Source organism: Malurus melanocephalus, unplaced genomic scaffold, assembly GCF_030028575.1.
Source record: "Malurus melanocephalus ecotype Western Australia unplaced genomic scaffold, MMel_1.1 scaffold_3, whole genome shotgun sequence".
NCBI classification, from domain to species: domain Eukaryota; kingdom Metazoa; phylum Chordata; class Aves; order Passeriformes; family Maluridae; genus Malurus; species Malurus melanocephalus.
In genome coordinates, this window is record NW_026623235.1 from 5981237 (window position 1) to 5995819 (window position 14583).

Genomic DNA, 14583 nt, shown 5'->3' on the forward strand with positions numbered 1-14583 from the left:
TTCTGRTTCTCTTTACTTCTGTCTTTCACAAAACAAGTAGCACAAATYRTAAAATGGRTGTCGAGCCCCAAGCTGAACGAATTTACCTTGCCCTTTGTCATTTCACTTTGTAACTCAGCAGTTCTATAACTACATTCCAGAAGTGACTAAATATCTGAGCAAATATTGAATTAGAATAGCCAGATTTTGCCTTTCAGTTGTACAAACTCCACATGCAGCCAAGCATCACCTTTAAGGTGAAAAAATGTTGAGTGTCATGCATAATTAATTTTCTTAGCTGCAAAAGCAACATACAGGTTCGAGATGTACAACTGCTATTTAATTTGTCATTTCAAAGGGAAAATTTTCATTAATGAGTTTAAAAATTAACACTAGATCTGCATTTTATTTCTTACATTTACAGCTGTCTAACACAAAGCATGGCTGAAGTCAAAGAAACTGTTACGATGGCAGCATGCTCTCTTCCATGTGCTCCACACAAAATATCACAATCTTTTCCATTTCTCCCTTTCAGGCACACCGTTTCTGAGCCGCTGTCTGGCAACTGAAAAAATGAGCTGCACCAGTTGTCAGSGTCTTCCAGCTTCCTGCCTGTTCTAGCAGACACATTTTTCTTTGAACAAATAGATACTGAAATTCTATTACAAGAAGTAATAGCCAAGTACAGCTACAGAACAGAAACTAATACTAAAATACGAATATATTAGAAATATAATGAATATTATTTTAGGACAAATTTCTATCATCTGGTCTGAGATACTTTGAATATATTTTACTACTTTAACATTCTAGACTTGTTTTTACTGAGTATGCAATTTGTAGGAAAACATGCTGTCTTTTCTACTATGGATTAATGACAGATTAGGGGGCTGGGAAAACCACTAGAAAAGGGGATGATACCCAACAGGCAAACACATAATTCTGCCTGTCTCAAGCAAGATGCACCCAAACACTCAAAAACCATGGCGGGAGACAAAGTAATATTTGGCATAAATAACGAAGTAACATTTGGCAAAATTGATGGAAAAAAAAAGAATCTTTATTCATTCTCTTGTTTTTTGTTTGCTTAGTTACGTCTTCAAATCAGGTGGAAAATAGAGTCAGCAGCTTTGGAAAGAAGGCAAACCTCTGCAGCAGGAGCTGCAGTGTGTATATGCGGTAACTTAGGAAAGACCGACATTTCTCCATTTAATGCTTGGAAAACAAAAGAACAACAACAACAAGGATCAGGAGGGATCAGGGAGGAGCGATCTTAAGTGGTGGATTTCCCAGAGTCCCAGCAGAGAGGGGATGTGGAGCTGAGGAAGCCAGACGGGAGTGCTGCCCTGAGCACGGTGCCTTGGGCAGAGCTGGGCAGGGTCCTGGCTGCAGCCACACAGAGTGTCACCAGTGCATCCCTTATCCCTTCCAGAGCAGGACATCCAGGAAYGGGGCTGCAGCCCTGAGACATTCCCTTGTGTCTCTCTTTCTTGTCTCCTATGCTGGTCAGAGTTAGAAAATGAGACAAATATGCCAATGAGCAACTGTTAATACAATTTGTTCTCTTACCCACTTTTTATTTTCACAGAAGGCAAAGACCAAAGGCTCTTTCTCTGTTCAGTTTTGTAGAAAATTGTAAAGCCATAACCAGCAAGGTCTAACACATTTCTTAGAAATCATTTACTTTAAGGAGAATGAAAAATTTGTCATTAAAGGGTTATGGAAAAAATTACAGAACTAAGAGGTTCTCCTCATGCAGATGATGCACTTGTATTTTATTCCTGTCTTCTGTCAGCAATGACCCAAAGCTTGTCTGTGTGCTTTGACTCTCCAGCACCTACCTTGCTTTGTCCAGGCAGAAAACTCTTTAGGCACTTCAAACCTTCCAAGTGAGYATTCTCTTCAAATAACACACATAATAATGCCATGCTCCACTARGGRGAACAGAGTCATAGAACCATGGARTCATAGAATGGCCTGAGTTGGAAGGGACCTTAAAGCTCACCCTAGTTCCAACCCCCCTGCTGTGGAMAGGGGTACCTTGYACTAGATCAGGTTACTCAGAGCCCAAACCAACCCRGCCTTAAAYACTTCCAGGGATGTGGCAYGCACARTTTCTTTGGGCAACCTCTGMMRGTGCCTCATCACCYTCACAGTAGTGAATTTCTTCCTRGTATCTAATCTAAATCTACATTCWCTCAGATTGAAGCCATTYCCCCTTGTCCTGTCACTGGATGCTCTTGCAAAAAGTCCCTCTCCATCTTTTCTGTAATTTCCCTTCAGGTAACTGGAAGGCCACAATTAGGTCACCCCAAAGCCTTCACTTTTTCAGACTGAACAATACCAATTCCCTCAGCCTTTCCTCATAGGAGAGTTGCTTYATCCCTCTGATCATCTTGGTGGCCTCCTCTGGCCTTGCTCCAACAGGTCCATGTCATTCCTGTGTTGCAGACCCCASAACCTGGTGCAATGCTCATATGTAACAGACATTGTCACATCACACAGATGAGAAACCAAAATCATACAAACACAATTACTGTTATTACAATTTGGTTTGCTAAATGTTAACCGTAAGTAAATTTCTTTCTGTTTTGTTAGCATCTTTTAAGAAATGCTATGTAAGCCCATGGCATTTAGTTGTAGAGAAAGAAAACTCTACTAACCCAAACTAAATAACTAATCTTAACCACATTCATTTTTGTAGGTAAATTCTTAATATATTCAGAAGGTCTCCTACAGGTTTTACTTTAGCTTTTCATATGCCACCTTGATTTGCTTTTTTCTCTTCAAAAGAGACACAGATATAAACTACTCTAGGGTAAAGACTACTGGTATATTTATTAATTGTATTAAAAATAATCACATGAATGTAAATAATTTCCTTTGAATGTTAAGCATCAATATGTTCATCTTTAAACATTTTGCCATYACTACATTGGCAGTGCCACATATGCACGTACACCAAACACAAGAGATGAAGGAGAACCTGTGCTTCTTTGTGCCTGAGCTGGCACTTTGCTGTCCCAGCAACGCTCACGCTGACAGCACCAGGACACTGCTGCAGCCAGGCAGAGCTGAGGGCACAGGCTGTTCTCTGCAGCAGGCAAAGACCTGCTYCACTAAGGCACAGCTGCCTGCTGAATCCACCAAAGCTTGCATTAATAAAACACTGATATTTGGCTTTTAAAAAAATGCAGATCAGTCTATTTAATGCAAGAATATCATGCTAGGAGGAAAGAAAATCCACATTAGGGTCCTTTCATGAGTCTTTGTTTTTTGTTTCAGTCCAAAATACAGATGTCCTTAGTGATTGTAMTGAAAAACTGATACAACAAAATGAAAGATATATGGTATACAGAGCTTTATTCTTGTTTGAGAAATGCAGTATGATATCAGGGAATTTACCGCAAAAGGTCTCTGGAAAGGAGAAATGAAATTTGGAAATAGTTAATGGATTGCTACATACATTGCAAACTAAAACCCATTTTTGAAACGCACATTTGCACTGTTTTTCTTAGGAGCCAACTGTTTTCATTCTTACAAAAATTACTCTTACTGAGTCAGGCTAAATTTACATAGGGTATTTCAAGGCAAAGGTATAATATACTTAGTTTTTCAGAGTCTTTTAGTTAGGGAAAAAAAAGCCAATCCTCTTAAAACCCCTGCATTTTTATTATTTTTTAATTATAAAAATGGGATTTTTGCAAGACCATGTGATTTTTCACTATCTGATGTGAGCACTTGCTTTAATCCAATAAAGCCTTTGGCTTGAAGGGATCATGAGAGCACTTAAGCAAATGGGGGAATTTTTAAAAATCTAAAGTTGTTTTGCTAAAAAGTATATTTAGATTTGGCCACAATATATTGGCACAGCCCCTAAGCATGGTATCAGCAGATTGGTATAGAAAGTAGGCTGTTCTACCATTCCAGAAGATAATGAAGATTCCCTTATGTCCACTTAATTCCAGGCATGTGACTTATAYAGCTGACAATCTGTATTTAGGCAGTTCCTCTTGTTCTAAAAATCACATATTTAAAAATATTAACAGTTTTTGAAAAAGATCATATGATCTTCAACCACTCTGAACTGTCAAAAATACCCCAAAAATCATTTTTACTTGACAGAGTAAAACTCAACCTTCTGCCACATACCATAAAGAACATCAAAGWATTCCAGTGACTTGTTATTGRAATAGAMCAATCTRCATCTGTCTGACTCAGCATGATACRGGAGGTGTATTAAATTACTGGGAAAATATTTTTGAATGTTAAGTTCTTATTTATTATGAAACAGCTCCCCAGGGCTTGTTCTTTTGTGCTGCTGTGTCATGGGTGTGGACCTGACACCCGACACCAAGTCAGGGCAGGTACACCCAGTCCCAGCAACACAAATCCAGATGAACAACCTTCATCTGGAGCCAGGTCTACTTCCCCTTAACAATTCATCTATACAGACAAATAAAGCACTTTCTTCTTTATTTCTATGTTAGTTATGAATGAGAATTTGAAAAATTCCTAAACTAAGGAAATTTTTTTTGTGTGTGTGTATTAATATAAATTTACTGGGAATAGTATTTAACTACCAAATATACAAAGAAGTTGAGACTGCATTTTACTCTTGAAATTATATGCCAAATTTTCCTGCACTTGTGTCTATGACTGAAGTGAATTCAGCACAGGTTTGCTTGTGTAACAAAGCTGAATTTGGTTTTATTATTCCACATTTGAAACTAGGTAGTGCAAATTGCAAAATGAAACATATCCAGTAGGTGTCATCTTCCTGCATCCTGTGTGTAAATTTAGATTTACTTTTTTTGTAACTGAACTGAAATCAAAAGCAGGAGTCCTAACAGAAACAAGTTTTCTGGAAAGCTTGTGTAAAATGCATACAAATTTGATCTGATACAYCTTACTAACACTAGGATTTCTGGAATGTTTGCAACCTGGAAGTGTTCATGCATAAAGTAATTTGCAGATATCCGTGACTGCACTCACAGGCCCAAATAACATCTGTAAAATATGCCAGTAAATGCATGTATGTAAAACTGAAAATCCATTTAATGGGTTCCATTAAATCCACATGTCCTTAAAGCTATATAAATATGTACTACAGCATTGCCTCTGATCCTGAAGCCTGTACTGCAAAAATAGATTCAAGATCCTCTTTACMGATGAGAATGTTAAATGAAGTTGAAAGGGCTTTGGGAGGTCAGGGAATTCCATTTCCATATATAATGCTTTAAGTTGTTAATTTCTTGAAATTACACCTCATGAATGAATATTTTCATGTGGTTTAATGGGAATTAYCAAGTACTCTGATGTGCTTGATTGACATTATTTTTTCATTTCAAATCAAATACTGTTATTTACATTCAGCAGCTTTATACTTAGTTGAGGAGTAAAATGATTCAGGCAAGTCTGAATCACTGCTATTCAGCCATCTTCAAATGTTTTCACATTTTAAACCCTGACCTCTATTATTTGGTGTGGGGAGACTTACTAGGTCAGAGTTACGCCTTTCAGCAAGTGATTAAAACATGCACTTTGTCCATGTCCATGGATTTTGTAATACAATCCTTTAGCAATCTGGCAACATTTCTGGCTTTGTTAGCTGGGGCAGTGCTTAGGAAAATTCCTATGCAATACTGTTGTAGTCTGATCCAAACCATTTTGGAAACAATAGAAAGGCTTCCAAGGGCTTAAGCCATGGGCGAATGAGGTTCGCGCAAAGGCTGAGCCCCAGCAGGTGAAGCAGGAGGGAGACACTGCTGGGAAATTGCAGCGTGTCAGATGCAAACAGGCTCACAAGCTCATCTCAATTGTATCCTGGAACCGGCTTTTAATTCCCACAAGGGATGAGGTGGGAAATACCCCTGTTTCAGATGGGTTAACATTGTTGCACACTGCTTTCAATTTGATAATTTTTTTATTTAGTAAAAATCTTAAAATCATAGAATGTTAAGGGGTTGGAATGGACCTTAAAGATCATCTAGTCCCAACCTGCCCTGCCATGGGCAGGGACACCTTCCACTAGACCAGGTTGCTCAGAGCACCATCCAACCTTGCCTTAATCACTGACAGGGTTGGGGCAGCCACAACTTCCCCGGGGAACCTGTTCCAGCACCTCACCACCCTCACAGTGAAAATTTTTTTCTTAATGCTTACCTTAAATTTTTCCTCTTTGAATTCATATCCATTGCTGCTTGTCCTATTACTACAGTTCTTGATGAAAAATCAAGACAATCAACTGTCCTTGGATCTGTGGCTTCTGTGACAATGCATGAGGAGGGAGAAAGGATTTGAAAGGAAAATGCTTTTTTTTCCTCTGGCCCTTATCTATGGTTACGCATTTGCTAAGACAGTGTGCATCCCACCGAAGAGAACTGGGAATTCTGATGAAAGCCCGTTAGTCCTTCAGGCTGCACAACTCCCTGAGAGCCCTGGACGGTACCGAGCGCTTCAACATCCCCAGACCCGCGGGGCAAAGCTATAGCCACAGGGAAGAACTGTGGGATGGGAGACACGGAGCCGACCCCTCCCGCGGGGCTGCAGCATGAACACACCTCTTTATGGCTGGCAGAGGATTCCTGGGATGAGSTTGGGCTTTAGGGGCGCTTTAGGGACCGAGGCGCCGAAGCGCTCGTGGGACCAGGCTCACCATCATCCTGCCATTTGAACCAGCGTGTTCCCAGGGGGGCAAGGAGACCAATGCCATCCCGGATTGTAGCAGGAATAGTGTGACCAGCATGACCAGAGCAGTGACTGTCCCATTGTACCCACTGCTGTGGTCACCTTGAGTGTTGTGTCCAGTTCTGGGCCCCTCAATTCAGGATGGACATTGAGGGGCTGGAGCATGTCCAGAGGACAACAGAGCTGGTGAAGGGTCTGGAGCACCAGGAGCGGCTGAGGGGGCTGGGGGTTTAGCCTGGAGAAAAGGAGATCCACGGGGGATCTTACAGCTCTCTACACCCTAAAAGGAGGGTGTAGCCAGGCGCGGGTCTGTCTTTTCTCCCAAGAAATCAAGGGCTAGACGACAGGAAATAGCCTTAAACTGCGCCAAGGGAGGTTTAGGTTGGACACGGGGAAGTTTTTCAGAGAGGGGTTGATTATAGACATTGTAATGGGCTGCCCAGGGAGGTGGCGGGGTCACGGTCCCTGGAGGTGTTAAAGAAAAGCCTGGACGTGTCCCTCAGAGCGGCGGTGCGGCTGACACGGCGCTCTCCGGTCACAGCGCGGCCTCGCAGCCCCCGGAGACTTTCCCTGACCCCACCGATCCCGGCAGGCACGGGGCGGGGCTGCGCATGCGCTCCCTCGCGTGGCCCCGCCCCCGGGCCGGCGGGCGGCGCTGCCGCGGGCGCGCGTAGGAACATGGAGGCGGCGGCGTGGGGGAGCCGGGCGGCGGGCGCGGGGCGGTAGCGGGTCCCGGCCGCCCTCCCTCCCTTCATCCCTCCCTTCTCTTCGCTCCCGCCCCCTCCGCTCCTCCGGCGGCGGGAGAGGCGGCCCGCCTGCCCCCCCCCCGCGCAGGGCATGGCGGCCCCGGGCCCTCCGCGGCTGCCCCGGCTGCGGCTGGGCCCGCGGCTGCGGGCCGGGCTGGAGGTCGCGCTGCGGGTGCCGAGCCTGTTCCTCATCGACGCCATCTTCAACTCGGCCCCGCTGCCGAGCGGCTCCGTGAGCGCCGCGCTGCTGGGCGCGCTGCTGCGGCTGCTGGGTGAGACACCTTCCCTTCCTCCTCTCCCGAGAGACGCGGATCGTGCCCCGCCGGCCCCGCTCACAGCCGCGGGCCCGTCGCGGCCGCCGCTGCTCCCCGCCCCTCACCCGCCGCCTGGCTGCTGCTGCTGTCGCGGCCCGTCTCTTCCCTTCCCCCGTCCCTGATTCCCGTCCGCACCGGCTCCTCTCTGCCACCCCGGAGCCCCTGCTCGGCCGCCCGGGCTGGATCATCACCTCAGCCCCTCGTGCCTCGCTCCGCGCCCAAATTGCTATCTCCCCCAAACCCTCACCCATCCCCGGCTCCCTCCGCCTGCCCCTGTCCCCGTAGCGGTCCAAGGATCCGACGGTGCCTCGGGGCTGTGACACCCCCCCTCCCCTTACTCTGGGGGCTTCCAAGATGGAAAACATGTGACTTCGTGGGTATAGGGTTTTCGTGTGGTTTTCTAAAAGCACTTTGGATAGTATRATGTCTTCCTGAAACACGGTTTTAAAGCCTTATTTTAGCAACATCAGTTCAGAAATGCTGGGAATTTGGTTCCCAGAGGAAAGAGGAACCTCATGAAATTTGCCAGTGGTTATTTGCAAGTTTCTTCTTCTTCCCCGGCATGAAGGATGAATGTCACTGGTATAACTGGGTGATAGTGTTTTCAGTATTGTTATCTTGCATTCTTACATAGCCTGGGATTGGTGGGAGCCCCGTTGCGTAAACTGCTGCACAGGTGATACTGTGCTGTATATCCCAAGGYAGGAACGAGAACACAAAACACATCAGGTTGTTGTTTGGTGTGAGGTTTTTTGCAGACCTGAGGTTGATTTCATGTTTTATTTAATGTTTGTAGTAGAAGAAAAACAGGAAGGAAATAGGTGGTACAGCTCTTGGGGCAGGAAGCAGAGAAGAGAGGGTTAAAGGAAATGTGCATAGTGAGAAGTGTGGTGTGACTGCATCGAACAAGTCAAGGAGCAGAGGGGGAAAAAGTAAGAGATGACCTATAGCAAGACAGCAGGTGAGAGGAGAGCAAATGGAGGAGGTAACAAAACACAGCAAGTGTTGGTTTTTGGTTTTTTTCATTTATTTTATTTTTTATGTTTGTTCTACTGCTTTGATTAAGGGTGCCAGGGGAAGTCTCTGCTCACGTGAGAAGCAATGCTGAGCAGGCCCTGAGTTGCTCCCTTTTCCTGCCGTGCCATGGGTATCCACAGCTCCRGGACAGGGAGCAGGGCTTCTTCCTCCCTGCTTCCCATTTTCTTGACCTTTGGTTCACCACTTATGGAATTGCTAAGAGTACTCCACMCTGATAATTCCTTTTTTAAAAAATGACATTGCAGTGCTTCACCAGCTTAATTTTAGGAGACCTTCATCATATGGCCCAGATGCTGTAGGAAGAGCCTTGGAATTAATCCCAGCCATGGGAATGAGAGTGGTGAACGTGTTATTTAATGATGTCCCTTAAGTGTTTGATACTGGGATTAACAGATTAAACTTTTGAGGTTTGCATTTATATGAACATCTTTTTGGAAGGGGTAGGGGAAGAAGTGGGTAATTTTTGCCTTCAGCTAAAAAGCTTTGGGGATGCTTTATGCCAAGAAACTTACCTTGTACATTTGGCCGAGTCTGTGGTTCTTGGCTTTCTAAAATTGATGAAAAGAATAAAATGTAACCACTTAAAGATGATGTTAAAGACCTTCCATGCAGTTCAGACAACAAAGTGCTTTTGCATCTATTTTTTTTGTCATCTGAATTTAAAGATTGCAGGGTTGGGTTTTTGCTGCTGTTAGGAAAGTGAAATAGTTTTTTTTTTTTTATCCTTCTGTATTTAAATAGTGGGAAAATGTCCTTTTATTTACCATTTGCAGACTTTGAAGTACTGATCCAAACTTTTCCTATAGCACAATATTGTTTAGCATAGGATGAGCACACAACCTGTCCACCAGRTACGCAGATTGGAGCTCAGGAGAGATTGATGGCTTTTGGGGGGTGAATGTTACAGTTACAGTTCTGCAATATTCTGGGAGTACAGTTCTTCAGGAATGCTAATAGAGATCTGTGTCCATGTTACAAAATTTTACAGCAGGATTGCTTGGTCTGACTCTTCCCTCACTTTCTACACAAGTAAATAGAGTTATACACAGCACAGAACCAACTCCCACAGCCGGAGCACATTTTCTTTTTCGTCTTTTTGATTACCTTGCTTTGTCCCCAACGCATTTGCCTTTTGTATCTTTGCATTGGGTTGAAGTATCTCAACTCCAGCAGAAACACCACCCCCAGAAGTGTGTGACGGTCACTTCAGACAGCAGTCCCTCCTCAGTGAGGACACTGAGTTTTGAGAAGAGTACTATAAATGCTTGAGTCTGCAGAAAGATGWAGAAGTAAGTAGAATGACTGGAGCTAGGGAAAATAATTTGGCAGTTCCACATGAATGAAATGCTGATGTGTAAAGGTGATTGCTGCCTGCAAGTGGCTGAAAGTTGAATCCAAATGTAGTGGGCTACTGTAAAGATACTGACAAATTTCAGGATTTAAAGGAATCAAAGAGGGAGACATTCATTGTAACACAAGAAATTATTTTAAAAGTAAGTTCAGCCTGGTTTGGAGACAATACTGGGACRATTGGAAATGGGGTGGCACTGGTAGGAAGAGTAAAAATGAGTGGAGAGACAAACCTTATCAAAGGAGGAACTGCAGCATTTCCTAACACAGGGAAAATGGAAAAAGATTGCTTTGGAGGGAAAAAGGGAATGGGGACAGGATAGGGGAAAGTCTTCTCCTGTCGAGATGGACTAAATGACATAAATGGAGATGGGGGAAAGGAATGCTAACTGCCCTTCTGGGATCTGTTACCTCTTGTACTCTTCAGAGACTCTCCTCCATAAGTRTTAACAGAGATATGATGTACTTTTTGTTAGTCCCTCTTCAGAGGAACCAGTAGGACAAGCTCTATTGACTCACTGTTGTACTGTTTTTAGAGATGTGTCTTGCATGTGAAACGTCAGTGTTTTAAGATGACCTGCAGTATCTAAATACAGGCCTGTTACTGCCACTGCAGGGCACAAAAATAGGTTTGTTAAGGCGTTTCAGAGCAGTCTGCTTAGTGCAAAATGCAGCTTCTTTGGCTCAAATGATCAGAATTACATAAATAATGACCTTGTACAGGCATGTGAACCTTTTCTTTGACTTCTTAGAAAAGAAGGCTACAAACYCATCAGCAGTATTGGCTTTCCCAAAGATGCTTGTGGTGGTTGACAAGGCAAGTGTTAAGCTTATTTTATAAAAAGCACTGCTTATAACTAATATTCAGCTTTTCCTGGAAGAACTGAGCTACAATACAGGGTGCTTTCTGTATAGATAAAAGGCTGATAGAGGTTTTTCCTCAGTCCACTTCACAAGGTTACCAGGTTAATAATTAGTTAAGGAGAACGTGTTTATATTAGCCAGTGGTCCTGGCAGGGAATGCTGTTAAGGTGTATTAATGACTTTATTTGTAGCCTGCCTTTTGCTGTTGATTCATGTTGATTCTGTCACTTCTTCTCAGCCCTCCAGGCTTTGGAGGGGTTATTTTTATATATTTGTGTGGGTTTGGTTTTTGTTGTTTTTCTTTATACAGTGGTCAYGCTACTGGTAGAATCAAATGCTGCTTCAAAGACTTTATTCTCACGATCCAGAGACTATGGCTTAAAATATTTTTTAAACACTTTATTATGGTGGATTTAGAACAACCAAAACTACAATCATCAGAAAAGGCCGATGCTGTCCTCCAGCAGAAAGAGGATTATTGGTGATTTCATTGGTTTTAGTACAGAGGTTGAAAGCAACTTAGAATCAAATACAAATTGTAGAGATTGAAATCTCGCCAAATTGGTTTGGATGAGAAAGCAGCTGCATAGAGTGGAAGTTGATTGAGAAGTCCAAAACAAAAGCAGTCTGTTTCTGAAAAAGAAACGGTTTAAGGAAATGAACTACTGCTAAGTGCCATTTAATTTAACACCTTTTAGGGCAGAGGCCTTACCTATGTAGTACCAGTAATGAAATTAATAAACTACACTACAGAACTTTACTGCAGGGACATGTAATCCCAAACTCCCAATACTGTAATCCCAAACTCCCAATACTGCAGTTGCTCTGATACAGTTTCTCACAGGAAGGTGCAGACTTGCCAGTCATGGTCAAGATGTGGTCATGGTCAGTATGAGGGAGAGGTTAGCAAACAGGAATTTCAAAGCCTAAATCTGACTTCTAATGAGACGGACAAGTTTGCACTGGCGAAGAGGCAATTGGTGCAGTTTTGGACTCTGTATACAAAAACTTTATACCGTGGAAGGTCTTCCCTATGTTGTCACTGTCAGSAAAAATGACAGCAAACTGAAGGGAAATAGAAGGAGTTCCCTCTCCCCCCAAACGACAGCGTTTTGTCACTATTTTCCTATTACGAGGCTTAGCTAAACTGCTTTGGTTACTTATTTTTAGTACTGCAGCTTGGAGAACTGTAGTTGAGTGCCTTGTTCAAATGAATTAGGGGACTTACTAAATTTTACTCACTTATTTTTTATTAGCTTTGCTTATAAAGGTGATGCTGTATCTGTAGGGGTTTTATTTGTTTATTTTTAGAACTTGTCTACCCTTGGATTCCTGGACTAAAGCTGAAAGGCTGGGAGTTGTCCCTATYTTAGTCTGAAACTGCAATGCACTTCATAGTAATTGTGATTTAGAGCTTGCAGCGGCTTTGCATTGCAGCTGTAGTGTACAGATGAAAAATGCAGAGACTAACTCGTCCTCTTGCCTGTTTTCTGAAAAGGGCACCATTGGTAATTAAAGTTACCAATCCAAGTGACTAATGGGGAAGTGATACATTAAATAAATGTAGCACCAAAGCTAATAGSTTAAAATTTGTTGTTGAACTTCTGTTGAGAACTAAATGATTTCAATCTGGTTTTAGGTGTCTTTGTATCCAGTGTTGTTCTGGTCTTACAACAGCGAGCACTTTTCAAGTTCTACATGATCGCCTCGGCGTTTCTGCTGGCTGCATCTTCAGTGTTGGTGAATTACTATGCTGCTTTGCACATAAACTTCTACAGTGCCTACTACACAGCTGCATTTGGAATTCAGATCTTCCCACATAAAGGACCTTCGCTATGGATGGCACTTTCCATCCTCCAGCTTACCTTTGGAATTGGATATGTTACATTGCTAAACATGCAATCCATATACTCTCAACTCATCATCCTGGATATACTGATTCCTGTAATTGGCTTAGTTGTTGAATTACCTTTAAATGTCCGGCAAGTACTTGTTTTTATTTCAGGCCTAGTTCTGACACTAAATACCACAGCCATTTTAGTTATGAAAATCAAATGGTTCTATTATTCGGTACGATACGTTTTTCTGCTGGTGAGGCACATGTATCGTATTTATGGATTACAGCTATTGATGGAAGATACATGGAAAAGGATTCGGTTTCCAGCTGTACTCCGTGTCTTCTGGCTAACAAGACTTACAGCACAAGCTGTGGTACTAACATATGTTGTAAAGATGGCTGAAAATAACACAGAAGAAAAATTCTTCTTGATATCATGGGATAACTGTTGGGAACTGATTTGCAGCCTGATCATAAGTGGGTGTGACTCTACTTTAACTGTGTTGGGCATGAGTGCTGTCATTTCCTCTATAGCGCATTATTTGGGACTTGGTATCCTGGCCTTCATCGGATCAACCGATGAGGATGACAAAAGGCTTGGGTTTGTAGCACCCGTCTTGTTTTTCATTTTGGCTCTGCAGACTGGTTTAAGTGGACTGAAACCAGAGGAACGATTAGTTCGCCTGAGTCGAAACATGTGCCTTTTGTTGACCGCAGTCCTGCATTTTATCCAYGGAATGACAGACCCTGTCCTGATGTCTCTCAGTGCCTCCCAYGTGTCATCGTTTCGCAGACACTTTCCTGTACTGTTTGTCTCCGCTTGCCTTTTCATTCTTCCAGTTCTGCTCAGTTACATCCTCTGGCACCACTATGCACTAAATACTTGGCTTTTTGCAGTCACAGCATTCTGTGTAGAGCTTTGCCTAAAAGTAATAGTTTCTATCACTGTTTATATATTGTTTATGATTGATGGCTACTATAATGTGCTATGGGAAAAACTTGATGATTATGTTTATTATGTTCGCTCAACTGGCAATATTATTGAGTTCATATTTGGAGTAATCATGTTTGGAAATGGAGCTTACACGATGGTTTTTGAATCGGGTAGCAAGATTCGCGCTTGCATGATGTGTCTGCACGCGTACTTCAACATCTACCTGCAAGCCAAGAATGGCTGGAAGACTTTTATAAACCGCCGAACTGCTGTGAAGAAAATCAACTCACTTCCAGAGGTAAAAGGAGCTCGGTTACATGAAATCGATGATGTCTGTGCAATYTGCTACCACGAGTTCACCACCTCTGCGCGCATTACTCCATGCAACCATTATTTTCATGCACTTTGTCTTCGGAAATGGCTGTACATTCAGGACACATGCCCGATGTGCCATCAGAAAGTGTATATTGAGGACAAAGAAAATGCCAATATCTCTAACAACAACGGGTTTGTAGCACCAAATGAAAATCCTGTACGGGTTGCAGAAGAAGCTGCTGATGCTGAAAATGAATTAAATGAAGATAATGACAGTTCTGATAGTGATGAGGAAGATGGTGACTGTGTGGCACAGCACTTGAATGAAACTCTTAATGTTGACTCTAACTCTCTTGGTGATTAAGGTGTCCTTTACTAAGCCGTGAGGTATTTGTTTAAGATTGACTTCAGCAGAATAAAAGTATCACTTTGTAGTTATTGTACTTAAGCACAACAGCAGTATCTCAATGTTGAGTCTGTGAATGGTGGTTGTTTACTGTGGTGTGTGCTACTGTA

General features: G+C 42.9%; 1 protein-coding gene across 2 annotated transcripts; it reads left to right on the forward strand.

Moving 5' to 3' along the window:
- Positions 1 to 7337: 7337 nt before the first annotated feature.
- RNF139 (ring finger protein 139) lies at positions 7338 to 14523 on the forward strand. 2 transcript variants are annotated; one of them, XM_057368346.1, is made up of 2 exons: positions 7338 to 7687; positions 12621 to 14523. In XM_057368346.1, exons 1-2 carry the CDS (start codon positions 7507 to 7509, stop codon positions 14429 to 14431), a joined length of 1992 nt encoding a protein of 663 aa, XP_057224329.1. In that variant the 5' UTR covers positions 7338 to 7506; the 3' UTR covers positions 14432 to 14523. The 2 variants fall into 2 exon arrangements, with proteins under 2 accessions (XP_057224329.1, XP_057224338.1); XM_057368355.1 differs by lacking the exon at positions 7338 to 7687 and adding an exon at positions 9947 to 10056.
- Positions 14524 to 14583: the final 60 nt, after the last annotated feature.